Raw genomic sequence first — 20,261 nt, forward strand, 5'->3', positions numbered from 1 at the left:
TGCCATGATTCTCGTTCAAAGAAGGCTGTCGCAAGATCTGCTGCAAAAAAGTCGTTCGCAGAGGCAGAGATCCATCATCCCTTAACGCTTTGTGTGACAAACCTTGGGCACGAAGCACCAGCTATAGTGACAGTAATGCCCTACCGTCAACGCCACGAGATTACGTAGACTGTTACGTCGACTATGCTCGACATGTGTCCCAAGTCAACATGTAGAAACCCTGAAGCTTGAGAAAAAACAGATAGTATGCGTGCACAGTAGCAAGGATGATCCAATCGCTCATCTCTCCCTAGGAAGACTCGTTGGCAGTTGATACGACAGAAGCCAGTATCGTGGAATAGCCTTGAGACCGTCTAACAAACAAGCCCCATCTTTGTCTTTGAAGTCTCTAAATTCGATGGCGCAGTATGGTTGAGAAGTGTGAGCAAGGAAATATTAAGGTGTATTTGTGATGCGATCGTACTCATTCAGAGACAACAATAAGACCCTTATTTCTAGCGGTCTTGAAAAGAGCCAGAAGGGCAAGATCTTGCTGTAACGCTTCGTTCCGAGCAACTGCCTCTTGTGTCAATGCATGCTGTGGAATTGTGCTAGCGCGTATGTGGTCCGGGAATAGTCCAAGTAGATTGCGACATCGTCTGATGTGTGCGCGCGAATTCGAGGATATAATTCTTGGCCTGCTTCAAGAAAACGCTTAGTCGATCCGAAATCCGCATTGACATTCCCGCTTGTATGAGAGAAGTTCGCAAGACAAAGACAGCTCATCTTCTCGAATGTCTGGCAGAGGTCGTTGTCTGGATCGGAGACGATTGTATTGTTAACAATCGCCACTATCTCCAGACAGGAAGAGAGGATTACCCATAACACGAAATATTGTTCTTGCTAAAGTGCAGAAGTCTTTGCACAGTCGGCTTCGCTTTGGAGTTTATTGCCTTGCATACTCTAAGGAATTTAGGTTGCAATAAGACTCATGCGACGTAAGTCGCTTGATGTTCTTGTTGAACAGTCTATCACTGGACTGCTGGAATTGTTGAGAGGTGTGGTAGCGGATGAGTCGACACTCTCCACAAGTTGCTCGTAGACCATGATCCGGATTTCGTTTGGCAGATCGAGAAACCAAATCGGCTTTTCAGGTGCACTAAGCGGATACATGATGGTGGAATAGGATAGAGAAGGCGTTGCATATGGACCTGGTATGAGAGTGGTGTTGTACTTATGGAATCGCTCTCAGAAGGAAGAGACAAAAAAGAAACTAAGAGGAAAGTAACTTATATTGAAAACAAGAATCCTGTTTCTCCTAAGAAGCAAGTAGCCATGGTTGTGGACAGCTTAGCGCCACAGTACGTTAAAGTGGGCCATATTTATAGTACAACATAACTCAAAAACCCGACGAATCGGTACCGCAAAGGAATGGGCGCGCCGCGTGCCTTAGTTACAGCACTTCTTCCAACGTCGAAGTACAATGTGTATAACCTCAGAGTAGACAATATTTAGACCCGCTATTTGTACTCAGGCCTTTGGCCTTGTACCGTATCACTTGCGCATACTCAGAGCCGATGTTGTGTGAAAGATCAGATCTGAAGCCAATTCAAAGACAAGACAGACTATAACAAAATATATGGCCAAGGTGTGCGCGGTATTCATACACTTTCGGACAGCAGGAGAGGCGACCTCGGAAGGCGGTACTTCTACCAAGGAAGCATCTGCCACTGCGTCGTGGTGAACAGTCTGTGGTTGTCCTTGGCTCTGCGATGCATTTCTAGCCATACTGAAACAGCTTGTCTGAGTTTCTGTTGCCTCTAGCTCGGCAACGCTTTCGTTCTCCACCTCCTTAATTTGATCGAATGCAGTCTGGCTTCTCTGCCCTTGCACGCGCAGAATCTGTAGGTCCAGATCCTCACGGCTGGCATCGCTTACTGTTCCTGTAGAGCCACCATCTGAGCCATCTAGACCGTCGTAATCAAGTGGCTGTGGTTTGGCAGATGTTTTATGCGATGACGTGCTTGTTTGAGGTGGCCATAAATTGCCGATAGACCGTGTCGGCATGTTCTTCTCCTCCGGGCTCTGACTCTCAGATACTTTGCTCCGCTTCCCAATTTCAAGGTCCGAGGGCAACGTAAACCAATATGTGGAGCATGTGGGACAGGCTATTGGCCCATGAGTTTGGTGCGAGCTCTCAAAGCCAGCGAGACACGCAGAGCAGATACGGTGGCTGCACGTCGGCAAGTGTACTCGCAGATTTGTGCTGTGATGACATCGTGTACATGGCTTGTCGAGGAGGTAAGTCCGCTTAGACTGCACTGTTCTGATTTTTGAGAATATGAAATCTTCTAGTGTGATACTTTGATTAGGCATTGAGACAGAGACTGTGGGCCGGTAGGATGTGGGTGCGTACATTTACTTATCTAGAGGAGTATTTTTTCTATATATAATCAGTGCGACAGCTCTCCAATCAGCGGCGCTGCCAACTGACTGTGGCTGTCACACTGTCGTCTTTGAAGCTGCGTTGTTTAGCTCTATATTCAATGTAGGCTAGTTACCTGGTGACCGCGTTTGTAGCTAGATCAAAATAACAACTTTGTCACTCCCACAGTTGCCGGTCTACAAATATTGGACTTTTTCAGTCAATTTGTATCATCAAATGTTAATACTTATATTAACAAGTCTTGAGCCACAAGCTACTCATGTCGCCTTCGTCGGCGGGGTGGCGCAATATCCTCATCGTTGCTAGCTCAGGCCCGGCCGTCCCCACAACCCCTTCGACTGACAAAAAGAACATCTTCTCGTATCTCTGCATCTGTTTCTGTCACTGTAAACGCAACAAATGTGAATTCAATGCGCGGAGCTTCCGGCTGGCTGCTCACTGAGAGAACGACGCTAGATTCACTGCTGGTATTAGATTCATCCCCAGTAGTTGAAGGCTGGAACTCAGCATCCCTTCGTTCTCATCAAGTTCCGCGATCTGCTCGCCCAGCAATCGCCTCACCATCTCGCCGCTCTCATTCTGCAGCGCGTTCAGCAATGAATCCGCGGCTTCATCACTAGTAATTGACACCTCGATGACAACCTGTCCACTTCGTCCTTGTGTAGAAGGCGTTTCGGGGGTCAGTCGCTTCTCGAACCATATCTCTCGGCACATAGGGCAGGTATAAGAGCGCTGGATGTACCTTTCGAAGCAGTCTGCTCCGAAGATATGTTTGCAGGCAGGGAGGTCGACTTGTAGCATCCCTTCCTGCGACTTGGACGTTTTTTCGCGGCAGATTGGGCAGCCTCCGTCCAAAGAACCAGCATCTATGGGCAGATACCGGACGTTGAACTTAATGAAGTGGACGAGTGTGCGGAAAGATGCAGTACAGCGAGCTGAATCTGCTTCTGCTTCTGCGGCATCTAGCACAGTAATAGGATCCCCTAGACTTTCTGCCTCGAATCGAATCCCTTTTTCGCGGTGTTGGGTTTCCTCCATGGTTCCTGGTTTTGTTCGTCAAAATGTGAAGTGCTGATTGGGATTTCTTTTATTTGGGTAGTGGATTGGATAAGTTGGTATTTGAGAAAGAGACCAGAAAACCAAATTTGTGTCTTGATGACACTTTGCATATGGCGAGCCATCACATGCTTGCACTTGGAAGATCAAGCTGATCGCGACAGCGCTTTGGTAGATGATCGCACCCGCCTAGGAGGGCTAAGTCGCTATCTACTACTCGCCTCGAATCATTGACTGAAGGTGTTATCGTAATGAGCATCACCCCTCGAGGGCCCATCATCATATATTCGCCACTTGATCAAAATTCCAATTATCTATGATAACCTCAAATTGTGTCTCGGAACTACCTTTGTCGTGAGAATTGATGTAATTGACATTGAACGAGAATTCTGGAGATGGTGAAGGGACCTAAGTATACACTTCAATTCGATCTTGCAGATGTGATCGACCACGGCGCTTACATGCAGCTACCAACCCTATACATATCAAGAATGCACTTCGAAGTTTCCCACCGGCCTAAGTCTGTCTCATTACAGATATCGCGGTCTCATATACGAAAGGACATTGACCCGTGTCGCCAAGGTTTGGTCTTCTGTGCAAGATGCCTCCCACCAACGTTCTCACTTAGCTGTCCACATCGACCATGACTCCTCATCAAGATCTGCGGACATGAACCACCGAGCTATCCATCTCGTGAGCTTACCAGATCCACCCAGCCCGTCAGCCATCTACGACGGTACCGCCGCAATGTCCTCTACACCCACACCGCCCTTCCCAAACTCCACCAAACAGTCCCTTGCCAGCCCCTCCAGTCTCCCCTGCTGCGCCCCCAATATCTCCCCCCTCCGCTTGAACGCCTCCATGTACACCCCCAACCTCTCACTCACACCTCCTTCCGCCTTCCCATGAGCAAAATCCTCGATAGTGTCCCTAATCCCATACTCCGCCTCCTCATACACCCTTGACAACTCGTTGAACGCCATCGTGTCCCTGTCTCTAACCTCACTCCCCTGGAACAAACGCTGCAGCAAGCCCGCGACGAAGTACCTCAGCATTGTGACAGCGATGGTGTAGTCCCGACGCAGGAGGAACACCTCATCGCCCATATGGGTTGCTGCGCGGAGTGTGGCGAGGACGTCCGCGGTCCCGGCTGGGTGTGCGGAGGCGCAGGTCGAGACGAAGAATTGGAGGTATATTTCGAAGCGCTGGATTGCGGCCGCGAAGAGCGAGGCGCGGTGGGTGCAAGATGCCAGGAGAGAGGTCAGGTGGGCGGTGAGGTGGGCGTGATTCAGGTAGTCGAGGGACTCTCTGGTTGTGGTGTCAATTTTGGTGATACATGGGGCAAAACTGCGTTTGGAAGATTGTAACGTACCTTTCTACGACCCAAGTGTTGATCGGGCCTCTCGGCACGTTTTTGGAGCTACCGGGTACGGGAACTATGTAAGCTGCTTGAGCAGGCATTCTATTCTCTGTCAGTGGCTGCGCGGCTCGATGTAGATTGATTCATCACTCACGCCTCGCTTGCTCCGACATCAACAGGCGGATCGACGCCGCGGCCTGGATCTACTATCTCGGGGGCTTCGGTATCGCTGTAGTTGACCTTGCAAGTATTTCGCAGCGTGCCCTCGTACGGCGTTCCACCTGAAGAGCTGCTCGACTCTCGACTCTTGTGCTTCACCATTGTAGAGAAGGTGTTCTTGCGCAATAGGTGCGAAGGTGCCGATAAAGTGTATCGAGTTGTGTTATGTTGAATTGATACGGCGCACTGGATTGATTTGGAGTGTATCGAATTTAGAAGGAACACGGGCGCCGAGGGCGGGGTTGCCTAGTAAGAATGGAGTGAAAGCAGCAACGTCACGTGCCGATCAGTCCCGTTAGGGTCGCGCTCGAAACTTGAAAGACTGGAGAATTGCATATCGATTTTGATACCGACGGCGTGTTGATTGTCTGCCTGTGTTTCTAGGCGGTGCTCTGACAGAGCGATTATAGTGAGACGAGTATGGAGCACATCTGGATAAAGCTACACCATTGAGAATGATAAAGATAGACCTATTACAAGCCCGAGTTGTAAGATCAGAGATGAAAATATGGTCACTTCATAAAAAGGCGAACACAATCCACGGTACTAAACACAGGTCGAAGCGAACAAGCAAATTAAGATTTTGCCGAGGCAAGCGCAAGATCAAGACATGTATACTCGATTGGAAATTTGCTTGTGATACAAGTAGCTGCCGGAGTTTCAGTGGAGAAATGAAGAGGTTGCTGCTATGCACAAAGGAGAAATAGGAGGGACATGGAATCGGGTCAAGAAAAGCTGACAAGCAATCCAAAACACTGCAATCCATTGCAGCTCATCCCTCACCGCCTCGAATTCACCAGCGTCTGCCTCAGAGCCCGAAATTCCTCCCTCAGCAGCGCCATCTCTTGCCTCAGCCTCTGATACTCCTGTCGCAACTTGGGCTCGTCCGTTCCAGATGTCCTACTCCCCCTAATCGCCCGCTGCTCCCTCTCCCTCTCCCTCTTCCGCGTTGCCAGTCTAGCGATGTCACCTCGCGCCTGCCTTCGCTGCTTCCCCTCGAACTTCTGTTCGAACCTCGTCTCCTGAGCGTGAAGCCCCGCTTCAAAGCTGAAATCTCTCTTCTCATGCTGACCTGGAGGTGCTGGGAGCGGGCTTCTTTCGGCAAGGCTGCTCTTTCGTCTATCTGGCTTACAATCATCGTCATCTTTCTCCCACGGAAAGTTGCGGTCGGCGAAAGAGACTTTGCGAGATGGAGGTAAGGAGTAGTCTTGCGCCACCACAGAGCGCAACGGTCGAGAGAAATTGGGGCTCACTGGAGAAGAGGTCTTGGTATTCATCGCTGAGCGAGAGGGCTGGACCTGGGAAATAGCACTTGGGTACCTGTACCCAACAGGATTACACCTTCCAGTTGGCTTCTGTGTCGTAGGCGGCGTCATCCATTTCTCCGAGCCAGTCGATGAAGAGTATACCGACGAGGAGGGTGATGGTGAGCGTGAAGGTGAAACTCGTAAGGCATCTGAGAAGAATACATCAAATACGTCGCGAGCATCCCTTCTTCGAAGGGCTTCCTGCACCGCGATGCTAGTAGGGTTCGTCGTTGCCGCTGGAATGGAACGGCGAGGAATGGAAGCATCGGATGGATCCTTGAAAGTCTCCGTCGCTATGCGCGGACGGAGGAAAGATCTTCCTCTTACCGGCTCAAGATCTGCCTCGAATTGTATCGGCAAGCCGGTCAAAATTCCCGATCTCCGGCGACCCAAACAAGACACTTCTGGTCCCGGCGAAAGGAGATCCCGCCCACCATCAAAACGAATAGGACTTCTGGCGTCCGATCTTTCTGGTGAAGGTGCTTTCCTCTTGACAGTACCTGAATCCTCCTCTCGTTCTTCGCTAGGTGCGTTTTCATAGTGCGTGAAGCTAGAGTTCAGTACGGAGCGCTCTACCTCTTTCTCTCCCTCTTCCAGATAGGTCGTTCGACAGGGAAGGATTGAAGGTACGCTCATGTCGCCGAGCCAATCAAGTGCGACAATGGGCGCATTCATGTCGATTTTGTACACCATCAACCCGATGACATTGTACACAAATACAGTTCCTGTATCGCAACCAATCGCGATGAATGTTTCCCTGCCTTCGCAACTCCCATCTACCTCTTCTCGAGTCGAATCGCCACCAAGAAGTACATCTTTGTCGCTTCGGCCCCTCGACACTACCGGTCGACGGGAAGCGACAGCCAAACATGTAGCCGGACCATCGACATGCTAAGTCCTGAGCACACGTCCGCGACCTTTAAAGTCAACTAGTCGACAGCGCCCATCATGGCCCACACTAATTGCGCGTGCCTTGTAGCCAGGGATGAATTCCGCCGCAGTGACTCCACCCATCGCTGGCTTATGGAGCTTCTTGATGCACCCTAATCGAGTCGGCTGAAGAAGGAACGCTTGCGTCTGGTTGAGATACACACCCTGATACGAATGGCGGCGCGTGGGAAGGACCAGCCTGTACAGTGAAAGAGTGCCGTCTTGGAATCCCAGAAAAAAGGAAGTGTAAGACGGGTTCCTCCCTTCGTACCGCTGGAACGTAGCGAAAACAGCAGATGATCTCGCATCCGCTGGCTGGAAGCTCACGGATGCGCTTCCCCCAAACCTCAAATCCTGCAGGTATATCTTTGGTGGCGCTGAGCTCGCCGAAAGCAAAATGTTTCCATCCGACGAGATAGACAAAATTGTCGGCGGGGAAGGATGAATCTGCGGCGGCGGCAGCAGCTCCCCCGTCGGGATGCAATACGCCTGTATCGATGTGCTCAGCGTAGTAGTGAAGTAGAGCGTGCGCGAATCCGGCGAGAACACCAACAATCTCGGCTCGCCCTCGTAACTCTTTAACGCATACTTCCTATCGCCTCTGCGCGCTGGGTCGTGGAGAATGACGAGCTGACTGTCCGCGACAGCGAGCAGGCTGCTATTGTCTTTTGCAGCTCGAGCATTTACAATTCCGTCGGAGGTGCATTCGAAGAGGGTGCGCTTTCGGAATGCGCCGCTGTGCGCGTAAATGGCTCTCGGTGTGGCGATGAATAAGCTGAAAGAGGCGGGCAGCTGGTCTGCGTGAGTCATGATGTACACTGTGGGTTAGTGATGCAAGCTGTAGGATTGGACGGTGTTGGATGGGTCCAGCTGGGAAACCCATTTGGGTCGTCAGATGAAACGCGGCAAGTGGCAGGAAGTTCCCGCGGAGCTGAGCAGGAGCGCACAGTGAAAGAATGGGCGAATCGTGCTCCCGAAAGGAAGTTCAGAGACCGTAGCAAAAGATATAGCAATGCGGGGTCTATAAAACTGGAGGTGTTCAGCTGTGCGATCAGGCTGACGGGGGAAATGGAGAGTATCGTGATAGAGCTGGAGCGCATAATGACTCGCAGGATGAGGAAAGCACTTTCTACCAAACAAAGAAGGAACGTGAACGGAAGGAAAGAACAAAGTAAAGAACGATTCGGGCAACCGAGAGACTCTATGTAGAAGAAGGAAGCAGTCATGTTCGCGTTACCGTCATAAGACATAAGCCATAAAGTTTTCTCTCCCTCACCAGCAATTCCTATCCTCAAAACCCAGCCCATCACACCCCCTGCTCTTCTCGCATCCCCCTCTCCACCCGTTCCAACCTTGAAGTCTGCTCAAGATATCGTGAGCATAGTAGTTGCTCTTTCCTCTGTCAGTTGACAGTGTATCGTCATCAATATGCCCCGTATTATACACGTGAGCAGCAGCATACGGATTCCCCTTGATAAGCTGGGTATTGACCCAGGTCAGTTCCGAAGGGGCAGGGGTTGAGGCGTCGCAGTTAAAGTAAGACAGGAAGCCCGGGACCTGGGGCGTACCGTAGACTCCATCTTCAATCATGCTTTTGATGCCAGATTTGGGAGAGGAAGGGGAGAAGGGGTGGGAGCCGCGGTGTTGCATAAGCCCGCAGGCGGTGGACTCGGTGCAGTGGATAGTGACGTTGCCGCTCGACTGGATGTTGTTAGTTTGTCGGTTATGAGAATGGGGATTGGAGATGTAGTACTTCCTGCATGATAAGAGCCAGGATCAAGCGTGCGTCGACTTTGCTATCGGAAGCAACTTCCTTGATGGCGGCCTGGAGGTCATCATTATAAGTGGAGGCTCTGTTCGCTTTTTCGATGACGGGCTCGTTGATTTCCCAGAGTTGATCGAAAGTCAGCCATTCGTCTTGCCCAGGGAAGTCCTCGGCCTTTGGTCCGACGCAGCTATAGACACTCGTGGGGTCATTGGGTGTCACGAGTCTGTTCTTCGTTGATAGTGTGTTCACTTCACTTCGGTTGTCCTTGGTATACTTAGTATACCACGCATCCTGGAGATTCTCGTGAAGCTGAGTCGAGGAAGTCCCGTAGCCCTGATGCTTTGTATACGGCCAAGCTATCGCGAAAGGCAAGAGAAAAGGGATATACTGAGAAGACCGCATGATGCACAGAACTAAGACTTGAGATGAAATAAACCAATTTGACACATCCAACACCTGAGGATGTGCCGTCCTCTTAAACCCTCAAAAAGCCAGGTGTATGTCTCACGCATAATGACCCATCACATCACATCCTCACGCTACGCCCGGCAAGAAGCGAATACGCACGCTGCACCGCTACACTCAGCCCCGATCACTTCCATATTGGCCTGACTTACCCCAACGCGTATTGCAGCTGAGCACTACATCTCTAAGCCATCTCTTTACACGGCAACGTAGCGCCGCCGAGAGGATTGGTGGAAGCCATCACATCCATCAATAAAAGCCGGTGGAGACGGCACGTTCTCCGCGAGCAGACCGACGTCTGTGGTGAAGACTCAGGGAGAGCCGAGAACGCAGGCGCGTGATGCGAAGGGAAAAGGACAAGTGTCGGACGACGTAGCTGCAGACACTTTGTGCAGCTGCAGGCCAGCTGCAGGAACTCAGCCGCGGGGGTTCGGTTGCTACGCCGTACCCATATGCTGTGCGGCTTCGGTATATTGGTGATGGTTCTAAATGTGAAACAGCAGATCGGCGCGCTGCCGCAGGCGACGGCGTGTTGGCAGAAGTCAGCGGAGGCGTTGCCGCATGTGAGGCCGTGGAGGAGACGTGGTACTTGGAGTGGTGGATACGAAGGTGCTAGCCTTGGTTGGCGTAGCCTCCTCTGGACTGAACTCCGGACCTGCATCTCGAGACCGAGCCTGCTCGAGAATGTTCAAATAATAAACTCAAGAGACTAGAATTGCAGAACAGGAGTCAGCAACAGCGCCGTCCATGTCTCATTTATCTTGAACTACATTTCAGTTCTAAGTTGCACAAATGCCAACTCTGGGGACCCGCGCTACGGACGTATCCCTCTCGCAATGGAGATGGCGCAAAACTCCTCGCCGCATTTGCTTTTTTCACGTGCCTACATTGTATTTCGGCCCCACGTCTACCTGATGGTAACTTCAAGCCGCTCGTACATTCAAGGCCCACTCAATACTTACGTCATCTTGCGGACTCTTTCTCTGTACCATCACAAGGCTATGACCTAGCATCGGCGACACGTTCCCCGGTGGCTGCGCGTTCGACATCCCTCACACTCATTGCTTCAATCAATCTCGCGCTCGAACACCCACGCAACGGCCCCAAACTAGCTCGTGATTGGTCACTCTCCCGCTACCTTCATGCTCGAAGGATGATTCACTCATCTGAGTCAGCTCTGTGGTCGTGAGAAGGAAGGGCTCAATAGGCTACAATCATACCATGACGTGTAAGGGAGATACGCCCCAGCATGAACACGTTACGATTGTCTCGCACGTCTTGAACACTATGTCCGCTACCCTACACGACTGTCCTTTCGCTGCTCGCGCTGAGCAGCGCAGTCTCATCTGCACTTTCCAACCTTTCCAACCCACAGGGAGGATATATCTAGTAGCTCGAGATGAGTCTATCGAATCCTCTCCCCTTTGCGAAACCACACCCGGCGTCTTCGAACGGTGAGGCTACTTTACTCCCCATCGACCCCTTATTCCAGCTTTTCCGACATCCACCTCTGGTTCCGGTACTTTTCCCCACGTAGACCATCCCCCAACGCGACTCTCGTAGCCTAGCTCAACGACGACTCCGGCGCATCCAGCATGATTGGACTCTTCCAGAACAACGGACCCTGCTATTTCACTATCAACACCACCCTGGTCCAGAACTCGTCCTCCTCCAACACCAACGCGCGCATGTTGTACATCGACCAGCCAGCCAGCGGGCACCGGCTTCTCCTATGGGTTCGCCAAGGCGGTGCCGCAGGTCAACTCGACGAAGCTGGCGGGGCAGTACGCGTATGCGCTCCTGTAGGCGCTGCTGCAACACGAGCAATTCCAGTAGCTGGCCGGGAGGAAGCTCGGTGTCGCGAGCGCGAGTTGTGGCGGGCACTAGGTTCGGACTCGTGAGATACATCCAGGAGCGCAATGCGGACGGCGCAGAAGTTGAGATTGCGCTCGCGGATTTGGCCGTGAACGATGGCATCTTCGACTATAGGTTCCAAGGGTGGCCCTCGCAAAGCGTCTGAATGCTAATGACATTATGGTCAGACTAGCTTCCTGTGTGTAGTAGTTCTGGTGCGGGACCGTGGATGTGAATATGGTATTAAAATTTTCGTCTCTTCATGTACAAAGTCTACTTGAGTCTCGCGAATTGTTTGCCCCACTTCGCGGCAATCTCCTCCTCACTGAACCTGCGCGTCTTGCTCCGCAACAGCTCTGCTCTTTCCTCTATGCTGAGGTTCATCTGATCGCCCATGGGCACCAAACATCTGGCGAGGTGTTCATAGTTCTTCGCCAGCAGGCTAAATGTGATCATGAGGTAGTCGATGTTGTAGAAGACGAGGGCATGTTCAGAAGAATACGTAGACTTCTGCGCAAGGAAAGCAATAGGGTGGTCACGCCAGTGGCGCATTGGGTTCAGGTGGTGCGAAGTATGGTAGCCGTCGTTGAAGCAGTACCGGTTGCTGGCGACGTCAATGACAGTGATGCTGGACCTGAAATCCGAATCGGGCTCCGTCTCGTCGACAAACGCATGTTGGCCCCAGTTGCCAATCATCAGACCTAATCTCATGATTGCCAGCGGTACGAGGTAGACAAAAACGGTGGCGCGGGCATTCACATAGGTGAACAAGGTGTAGTAGAAAGCATAGCTGGCAATCTCGCAGGCACCTGCCTTGAGTGCGAGCTCGGTCTTGCGAGTGCGGAGAAAGTATCGCGGCAGGTCGAACCAGATGAGGAAGTAAAATCTACCAAGATAATGCAAGAAGTGCCAAACATCATCCCGCTGGTAGCGTATCGTTGAGGAGAGGTCATTTGGGCCGTTGCCTTCGACGTGGTGGTGCTTCACGTGGTGAAAGTAGTATGAGTTCCACGTATGGCCCATGAGCGGGTCCATAATATATGGGAAAGCGAGATCAACTGCTGAGTATGCCTTGTTCAATATGCCACGCATATGTATGTGCTGGTGCATCATCAAAGTGTACGACCCCATGTAGTATAGCTGCATGATGGAATGTAGCGGGCCGTGCCACCAGTGGAAGTTGTAGAAGAGGTAGATTGCAGATGGTATGCTCGTGGTGAGATACAGAAGCAGGTGTGTGAGCATGACGACGTCGGTGTCGACGCGCACAGCAGAGCGGCCCCATCGTACGTATGGTTCGATTATATATTTGCGAAGGATAGGATTCGTGATGTTCGGGTAGTCGACCATTACAAAGACGGTGGGTTCGAATTGGTCAGAGGTGGGATTGTTGAGCTCTTTCATGTGCGCGAGCGCCTGCTCCTGAGCTTCTTCAGCATCTGCATTGTGGTCAGAATGGGTATTGTGAGAGAAGGGGCGAATCGATCGGACCTTCTGGTGACGCTGAGTCGAAGCGTGCCTGCTTCTGTCCAAAATCGTCCGGGTCCTCGGAAGGCTGCTGCTCATTGCCACTGGCTTTCTTGTGTCTGTCGTAGTCCTTCTGCAAGATGTCTAGGACCATGCGGTCCTGAGGCGTAAGCTGCGCATCTGGTTGAAAGTAGAGGTTGACCATGCTGCGTTCGCAGGAACGGGGCTAGGTACAAGGAAGCTGCGGCAATGCTACTTGCACAAGCAGGCAAGATTGCTCGGTGTCAAGGAAGCTGTGCAGCAGACACGGAACCAACGAAGGGGTGTAGTTGTCTAGGCGGGGCTAGCCAGGAACCGAGGGGCGCCGAAAAGTCGGTCAGGGACCAGCACAACGCGGCCGCGTCGCCACTTGCGGCTCTGCGCGCTAGGTCGTGCGATCGACCACGTGACGGATCCACCTCCAGGGCTCTCGCCTAGGACTACATATGTTGAATGCGATGTCAACAAACGCTCTAGGTTGCGACACAATCGTCTGAGTAACGCGGTGTCTTAGCGTCTTCCGCAGACGAACTGCTCCTTGAAGGTTTCACCAGTCGCTCATTGCTATTGGCTGATTTTCTTCTGTACAAGCACGAACTGCCTCTCGCATCGGGATGATCACACGGCGGAGCAGCATTCTCAGACACACAGTAGTCTGCTCGATGCCCCGCCGCGGCCTTTCGTTCTGACCATTTTTATTATTGCCTCGACCCTAGTTCCATGCAACACATCGTCGCGAGACATTCGAGGTCGGGGGTTGGGACTGCCGTCCGTCGTGCCAAGTGTTACTAATCCTAGGCGCTCAGATTCCGCTGGATGCAATTCTCCCTGTCATAGGGCGTTCCAATCCATCCTGGTAATTTGTAACCGTCGTGCTTCCGTCTAGACCCGAATAAGTATGCGCATCCTCTGTCGTCGCGGGGACGGGCGCCGCGAGATCCCGAGTTCACGAGGGTCCACATGCTGCCTTGCTCTTTATTACATTACAAGCGCGTAACGCCGGAGCGCAATAGTTCTCTCCATCGCCCTTCCCTCGACATGAGTGATACTGCAACACCTTCGTTGAACACGCCCTTCAAACGGTCGGTTCGTCGTGTCGCTCTTGCGTGCATACAATGCCGTGCAAGGAAAGTCCGATGTGACAGTTTACAACCTGCCTGTAACCGCTGTTGTGTAGACGAAAAAGAATGCGAGTACCAAAAGTCACGGCGCGGCGGACGTCCACGTCGTCCAATTACTGCGCCTATTCAGATTGCGGCTGGCGAACCTCACTCGCCAACTCATTCCACAAACAACTTTGCGCTCAGCACAGATAGCAGCTCGCTTGGGCTTGGGTCATCTGGAAGTTCTACGACGCAGAGCGCCTGCGAAAGCCTGGAGTCGAAGTCCCCTGAGACAGTCCTACCGAACGGTGCGCGATTGACGAAGACCATGGTGGACCAGCTTCTGACCCAGTACTACACGTACTTCCATGTATCCCATCCGTGTGTTCTTCCACGATGGGCATTGGAAACAAGAATCGCGACGGATACGGGCATAGCGGACTTTCTACTTCCTATCCTCTTTTACATTGGCTCGATATTTGCCCAGTCAGTCGACTCAACCTCTTTGGCAAACGCTGCATTTGAAGCAGTGAAGGCTGGGCAGCTGAACTCGACGGGATCCACGCCGAATCCGTACTTCATACAGGCACTAATGCTGTACTCAATAGCAGTGTATTGGTGTAACGAACCCGAAAGAGGTCGAGAGCTGCTGGATGAATGCATCAATGGAGCCTTCATACTAGGTATGCATCAGAAAAGCTTTGCTGAAGAGAACAGCGACGGGGATCCAGTCCTAGAAGAAAGCTGGAGGCGGACATGGTGGCAGATCCATGTGACTGATATCCATATCGCTGGTAGCACGCACTCATACAAAGGGCTATCTGTAAAGTTCCCAATCACGACCGAGTTGCCCTGCGAAGAAGAAGGTTATGAAACTGGAGTATGTTATTACACTGGCACGCATCGTGAATCGTATTGACGCTGCGTGCGATAGATCATCCCAACACCAGCAACACTCAAAAACTACAACGCTAGAGAATTCTCCGACATGGAGTTCTCATCGTTTGCTCATTTGATCGGCTTTTCACAAGGTCTTTGTAGGGTTCTTGCGACCCGACTGTACAACGATACCGAGAGCGCCAGAACCACTTGCGCCAACGCCGACACAATGATGACGGCATGGTGCTCGCTGCTTCCGGCATCCAAACGAAGACTCTTACGAGACGATGGAAGCGTCGACGAACTGCTGTTCAAAGCCACTATACTTATGCATACGTATGTTCACGGCGCACGAGCATGCGTAAGTCTCTCTGACATGGGCAGGTGCATCGTCGACCTACATCGTCAGCTATCGAACCTCCGATACAGCGACATCGAGTCGGTATCGAAATGCGCTCCCCCGCCTCCGCCGGAATCGAACGATTCAATCAAAGAAGACGCACCCATGCACACTTCCAAAGTGCTGTATGCAGTCGAAAAACTCAACAGCCTCTTGACCTTGCCCACAAAATTCAGTGTCCATACCCCTTTCATCATCTGCATGATCGCAAACATGACCATCGCACACCTCTCCGCCTGTCGATACATCTTCCGCGAACCGAGGCTGTCACTCGAGCGTGATAAGATCCGTTTGAATATGGGGGTGCTTAAGATGCTTGGCGAGTTTTGGCCTGCAGGACAGAGAGAGTATAAAACGATGGGAACCATCGCTAGAGAGATTCTGGCATTGAAGGAGGAGGAGATCCAAATTCCAAAAGAGACGCCAATCCTGCCACTGGATACACTGGACTACAATTTTCCTGATTTTGAGGTCAATTGGACCTGCGATTATTTTGCCACCAACCACGGCCCTTATTCTTTTGATGTTCCCGTCGACTGTCTTGTATAGAGTATCTTCACGGCTTACAAGCTCTTTTGTTGGGCTCAAGCTACCGCTATGCCTGAGAAAGAAAAGAAAAAAAAACCGTACTGTTAGCTTTACGCATTACTAATGCAAAAACACTGGCAATAACCCCCATGTCAAGCTCCTGCTCAAAGTGACATTGTTTTAACAATACATGCCTCTCCCATGGGGGAAGCATTGTGCGATAAGCTCGGATGACCGTGGCTCAACTTGCTGACTATAACGTTCACGTGTAGGCGCGGAGCCCCACATGGCTGGGGCTGTACCTCTGCCATGGTTCCTTGACTCTGCAAACCAATTGAGTGAATGACTATTACACGCCTGGCTAGCGTGTCTTGGCATGTACAAACGGATGCGGCAGGCAGCTGTGTAACGTGCTTGCGCCTCCGAACTTGCACCTAATTGCAAAACCCTCACCAAACGTTCCTCAGCACCACGTCGCGGTCGTCCTTTGGGAGGGCGGACAAGTTAACCCCGCCACGCAGGGCTTCGTGAGGGCATCATATCTACAATGCCGCCTCATAAGAAAGTATACAGTGCGCCGCAGGCTGACGACAAGACCTTCGCAACGCAGCAAGAGTTTCTCGACAGTCTGGTTCCTGTTCCGGTGGAGTCGGTGGATGGTAACAGCCGGAAGTGTGCTCATTGCTGGAGGCCGTATGGCGAGTCGAACCCCGGTGAGGATGACGCTGAAGCGCCCGTACGATTCAGATGCAATCATGTGTTCGGCGAACAATGTATGCGATCGCTCTTTGCTGTGCGGGACCCAGTCCGAGTTGATCTGAAGCCTCTATCGTTCGCGCCGGGCTCGAAAGGTGCAGATCTGGGCAGCCGGCTCAGTGCCTACGTGGGTTTTGCCACCCATACAAGTACTCAAAATTACATTACCGACTTACTTTGGGCATAGGTCGAGTCCCATGGCGTCGAGAAGAGCGCCTTACTAAGTGGTGGCAATCGCGCGACGGATTTCGCGCGACTTATTCGTGAAGTCATGCCCACGGTGCAGACGCTGACTTGCCCCACCGTATTGGGCCCGGGCTTCGATCTCTTGGGCAAAGAATGGTGAGTGTTATGAGAGATCTTCTCCGGCAAATTGACACGATGAGAACACAACTACGTTTCGAAGCGTTTACTGACAGCCTGAACAGGATGGTACTTGTATTCCAGATGTTCAGTCAATCTGACAGCCTTTTGGATAAGATTGAGCTCATGGAGAATGCAATAATAGTGAACAGCGACTCCGCCAAGCATCAAATGTACACATTCCCCCCCGGTAACATCATGATCGCACCGCCGATATCTGTGTCATCTCCCTATAGCACGGTCATGCCCTCCGAGCCTGGAGAGGCGCTCTCACAGGCGACGCCACAAATGAATCATATATCACCGCCACACCTGACTTGGGCACAAGAAGAACAGAAAACCAAAAAGAAACAAGAGACAGCCTCTACCACCTCGACCACTTGGAAAGACGCCTTGTTCAGCAAATCAAAGCTGGAAATCCCGGTACAAAAGCATAAGGAGCTGCAGGAACAGGAGGAGCTGCTGCAGGAGAAATCAGAAAGCGCTACAGCTGATGAAGAGGTAACGTAGTCCCCATAAAAATCAAGATGAGTCAGGGTCTCACGCTGAATCAGGCTGTCCATAGCTATGGTAGTCCTGTCATTCCCCCAACCATGACACAGATTGCGCCGTATCTGTTCGCCGACCCGCTTGCTGCAGCGCGAGATCAACATACCGGTATGCTCTTTTCATCTGCCGAAGAGATCATGGCGTGGTACTAATGAGTTATGGCAGAGTTGCAGGAGCACACCAAGGTGTTCGTGAAGCATTTGTCCCAGTCTTTCGCCAAGGTTTACGAAGCATATGAGAGGAATCAATACGAACAAGGTGTGGCCGCTGGTTTCCAACCTCCAGTGAAGAAACTTAAACTTGCGGGCCTGAACAAAACCTCGTCAGCGTCGCCCGAGACTGAGTTCGATGACATCTATTATCACAGAGTCCGCCATTCCGTCTTCGTCCTGACGGCCATCGCCCACAGGTATTCACTCAGTGAGAGGGGACTCGAGGTTAATCAACCTTATTCTTACGAGTTTCACGCTACAGAGGAGACAGATGAGGAAAATATCGAGGACGACGGATTCGTGGACGCGGAGCGAGCACCGGCAGTCGTCGCGCAGAAGACTGTTCTGGTGAAGCGAAAGATTTGTAGAAATTGCTGCGCTGAGCCTACGCCCTATGTGCAATCTCTCGCAACGCCAGAGTACGTGTTCTGGCCAGACAACAAGAAGATTCCGGACAACTGCCCTAAGTGTCGTCGAATTCTTTTTAATAAGAAGGATGACTAGGTGCGAGCTTTTCAGGAGTGGGGTGGTTATTCAGCTTGCGTCAGACACTGTTTAGTCCTGTCGCAATAGTAGTATAATTTCCACGAAAAGGATGACTGAATGATTATCACGATTGGGTATCTGGCGTTCGAGCATGGTAAACGTTTCCAGGTTGGAAGTCACAAATCAGTATAGGCAGCGCAGAAACACACAATACGAGCTTTCTGGCATAGTACTTGAACTGATGTATGAGTACAATAAATGATATCATACACGCATTTTATCAACTCCCTCATTGTCTTGCTTGACCACCTCGTCTTTCACTTCAAGGTAAAATCATTTGCCGGCCTTCACCACGGACCTCTTTCCAAGTTTATGCGTCTCCATGTTTATATGTAAGCCTTCCGCTAGCTCTTGCCCTCACACCCGATATTCGACGCGCAACCCACCAACTCAACCATGTCTCGCACCACCGCGCAAACACTTGCTGCTGAAGCATTGGCGTGTTTTTCTACACCTCCTTACCAAATGCAGCAAAATAAGCAGCCGCCCGCATCTGCCATGCAACAAAACTTCGGAAATAAGATTGGCAAAGTAACGACAGTGCACTTTTGTCAAGTGCCGCCCCGAATGTGCCAAATCGAAGGGAAAGTCGCAACGTACGAGCGCAACGGAGAATTCGTCGCTACAAGCAAATCTCTCGCCGTCGCCACGCCAGCGCCTCCGCTGCATCATCTGCAAACAGCCACGCCGCTGCCCTCGCTCCTCCACTACGTCGATAACGACCTCCTGCGTCGACGCGCCGAATACGATAGACCGCCAAATGGACAAGCCATCTGCTCAGCATGCGGCAAGCATGAATTCGCCGCGACCATCAAATCGACCTATCTCCCCCTCACCTGCGGCTGCTGGATGCACTACCGCTGCTTCATCGGGAACGTGGCGTACCAGAAACCGCACCTACGCCGGCACCCCAAAGACTGCTGTCCGGCGTGCGGCACGCAGCTGTTCATCTGGGAAGGTATTGTCGCGCTGACGCTCGCCGAGCGCACCAACGTGCTCATGCCAGACGTGAAATTCACGCCGCACGAGGCCTACGCTGATGCAAACACGGGCATGTACGTCGTGAGCGACAAGACACAATACGAGTCCGACTGCGCGCTCATTTCCGCTCTCATTCAATCGCATTTCCTCGCGCTGTTCGAGCCGGCTGCGCCAGAGTCTCGGTTCGCAGACGGGAGCCCAGATCTTACGGCGTGCTACTACGCTGTGCTGGCCGACCTCGACTACTATGGATGTCCGCGATCGAAGTGGTTGGCGTTTAGTAGAGAAAAGAAGCAGGATGGCGAAGTGAGCGTGGGGTTTCTGCTGTTTGGGATGCTGGTTGCGCTGAAGATGAGGGGGTTCTTGAATGTGTATCACGCGGCTGTTGTGGAGACGGAGGGGTGGGCAGAGTTTGAGAATATCAGGGAGGGGGTACAGAGGAGGATTCTGGCAGATGTAAGGGGGGAGGGGTGGAGCTGGGGTGCCTGAGGGGCATCGATGAGCTTCTGGCAAGCTTTGAGAGGGGACTCATGATGGTTTGCGCACGGCATAACGAGACACGCTTTCATCTGGCTTTGGAGTTTTGTTAGATACTGTTGGATTATAGCGGCCATGTCTGCATCGCGATAGCATGGGCATGTCGGTCGTATCTCGAACAGTATTGAGTAACGTCAATACAATGCCAGATCTCACACACCAGTAAGTGGCTCGACAACTATTTGACAGTAGCTTTAAGGGGGCGATCTACAAATACAATTATCAAAGACCCACATCAACCTCGCGTAAGCTTTAAATCCTCGTCATCAGAAGCTGGTATTGGCCGGGCCGCTTTACTGGCCGACCGCGTACCTCAAGTGTGAGCTCCTCGCGTGCTATTTTCAGGCCAGAGGAACATATTACGGAAAAGCTATGGTCGTCAGATCATAAACCTATCGGGCAGCGGAAGTAAAAAGGCCGGAGTAGATGTAAACGATGGATTCTAGGATCGACTAGGTATCACCAAGATCACCATCGATTTCCCGGTCAGCTGTGGGACGCGTCGACTAAAAGCAAG

General features: G+C 51.8%; 9 protein-coding genes across 9 annotated transcripts; 3 read left to right on the forward strand and 6 right to left on the reverse strand.

The window, feature by feature from the left end:
* Window positions 1–2,860: 2,860 nt before the first annotated feature.
* CC84DRAFT_1213895 (uncharacterized protein) lies at window positions 2,861–3,463 on the reverse strand (the record flags this gene model as incomplete). Its single annotated transcript, XM_018182583.1, has 1 exon — window positions 2,861–3,463. One exon carries the CDS (start codon window positions 3,461–3,463, stop codon window positions 2,861–2,863), a length of 603 nt encoding a protein of 200 aa, XP_018040950.1.
* A 746-nt stretch (window positions 3,464–4,209) lies between these two features.
* On the reverse strand, window positions 4,210–5,252 carry CC84DRAFT_1237439 (uncharacterized protein; the record flags this gene model as incomplete). The annotated part of the gene is made up of 3 exons (XM_018183896.1): window positions 4,996–5,252; window positions 4,854–4,943; window positions 4,210–4,789 (listed from the first exon to the last, which is right to left on the reverse strand). Exons 1-3 carry the CDS (start codon window positions 5,160–5,162, stop codon window positions 4,210–4,212), a joined length of 837 nt encoding a protein of 278 aa, XP_018040951.1. The 5' UTR covers window positions 5,163–5,252.
* A 587-nt stretch (window positions 5,253–5,839) lies between these two features.
* CC84DRAFT_1213897 (uncharacterized protein) lies at window positions 5,840–7,042 on the reverse strand (the record flags this gene model as incomplete). Its single annotated transcript, XM_018182584.1, has 1 exon — window positions 5,840–7,042. The coding sequence occupies one exon, from the start codon at window positions 7,040–7,042 to the stop codon at window positions 5,840–5,842; it is 1,203 nt and encodes a 400-aa protein (XP_018040952.1).
* Window positions 7,043–7,258: 216 nt separating this feature from the next.
* CC84DRAFT_1213898 (uncharacterized protein) lies at window positions 7,259–8,107 on the reverse strand (the record flags this gene model as incomplete). The annotated part of the gene is made up of 1 exon (XM_018182585.1): window positions 7,259–8,107. One exon carries the CDS (start codon window positions 8,105–8,107, stop codon window positions 7,259–7,261), a length of 849 nt encoding a protein of 282 aa, XP_018040953.1.
* A 462-nt stretch (window positions 8,108–8,569) lies between these two features.
* On the reverse strand, window positions 8,570–9,467 carry CC84DRAFT_1213899 (uncharacterized protein; the record flags this gene model as incomplete). Its single annotated transcript, XM_018182586.1, has 2 exons — window positions 8,570–8,998; window positions 9,051–9,467. The coding sequence occupies 2 exons, from the start codon at window positions 9,465–9,467 to the stop codon at window positions 8,570–8,572; spliced, it is 846 nt and encodes a 281-aa protein (XP_018040954.1).
* Window positions 9,468–11,657: 2,190 nt separating this feature from the next.
* On the reverse strand, window positions 11,658–13,056 carry CC84DRAFT_1172974 (uncharacterized protein; the record flags this gene model as incomplete). The annotated part of the gene is made up of 2 exons (XM_018180006.1): window positions 11,658–12,823; window positions 12,876–13,056. 2 exons carry the CDS (start codon window positions 13,054–13,056, stop codon window positions 11,658–11,660), a joined length of 1,347 nt encoding a protein of 448 aa, XP_018040955.1.
* An 872-nt stretch (window positions 13,057–13,928) lies between these two features.
* CC84DRAFT_1184574 (uncharacterized protein) lies at window positions 13,929–15,821 on the forward strand (the record flags this gene model as incomplete). The annotated part of the gene is made up of 3 exons (XM_018180757.1): window positions 13,929–14,873; window positions 14,928–15,208; window positions 15,257–15,821. The coding sequence occupies 3 exons, from the start codon at window positions 13,929–13,931 to the stop codon at window positions 15,819–15,821; spliced, it is 1,791 nt and encodes a 596-aa protein (XP_018040956.1).
* A 412-nt stretch (window positions 15,822–16,233) lies between these two features.
* On the forward strand, window positions 16,234–18,365 carry CC84DRAFT_1161501 (uncharacterized protein). The gene is made up of 5 exons (XM_018177755.1): window positions 16,234–16,683; window positions 16,744–16,898; window positions 16,985–17,420; window positions 17,474–17,576; window positions 17,634–18,365. Exons 1-5 carry the CDS (start codon window positions 16,348–16,350, stop codon window positions 18,182–18,184), a joined length of 1,581 nt encoding a protein of 526 aa, XP_018040957.1. The 5' UTR covers window positions 16,234–16,347; the 3' UTR covers window positions 18,185–18,365.
* Window positions 18,366–18,793: 428 nt separating this feature from the next.
* CC84DRAFT_1237447 (uncharacterized protein) lies at window positions 18,794–19,696 on the forward strand (the record flags this gene model as incomplete). Its single annotated transcript, XM_018183897.1, has 1 exon — window positions 18,794–19,696. The coding sequence occupies one exon, from the start codon at window positions 18,794–18,796 to the stop codon at window positions 19,694–19,696; it is 903 nt and encodes a 300-aa protein (XP_018040958.1).
* Window positions 19,697–20,261: the final 565 nt, after the last annotated feature.

Source organism: Paraphaeosphaeria sporulosa (genome assembly GCF_001642045.1).
Source record: "Paraphaeosphaeria sporulosa strain AP3s5-JAC2a unplaced genomic scaffold CC84scaffold_2, whole genome shotgun sequence".
In the NCBI taxonomy this organism is placed as follows: Eukaryota; Fungi; Ascomycota; class Dothideomycetes; order Pleosporales; family Didymosphaeriaceae; genus Paraphaeosphaeria; species Paraphaeosphaeria sporulosa.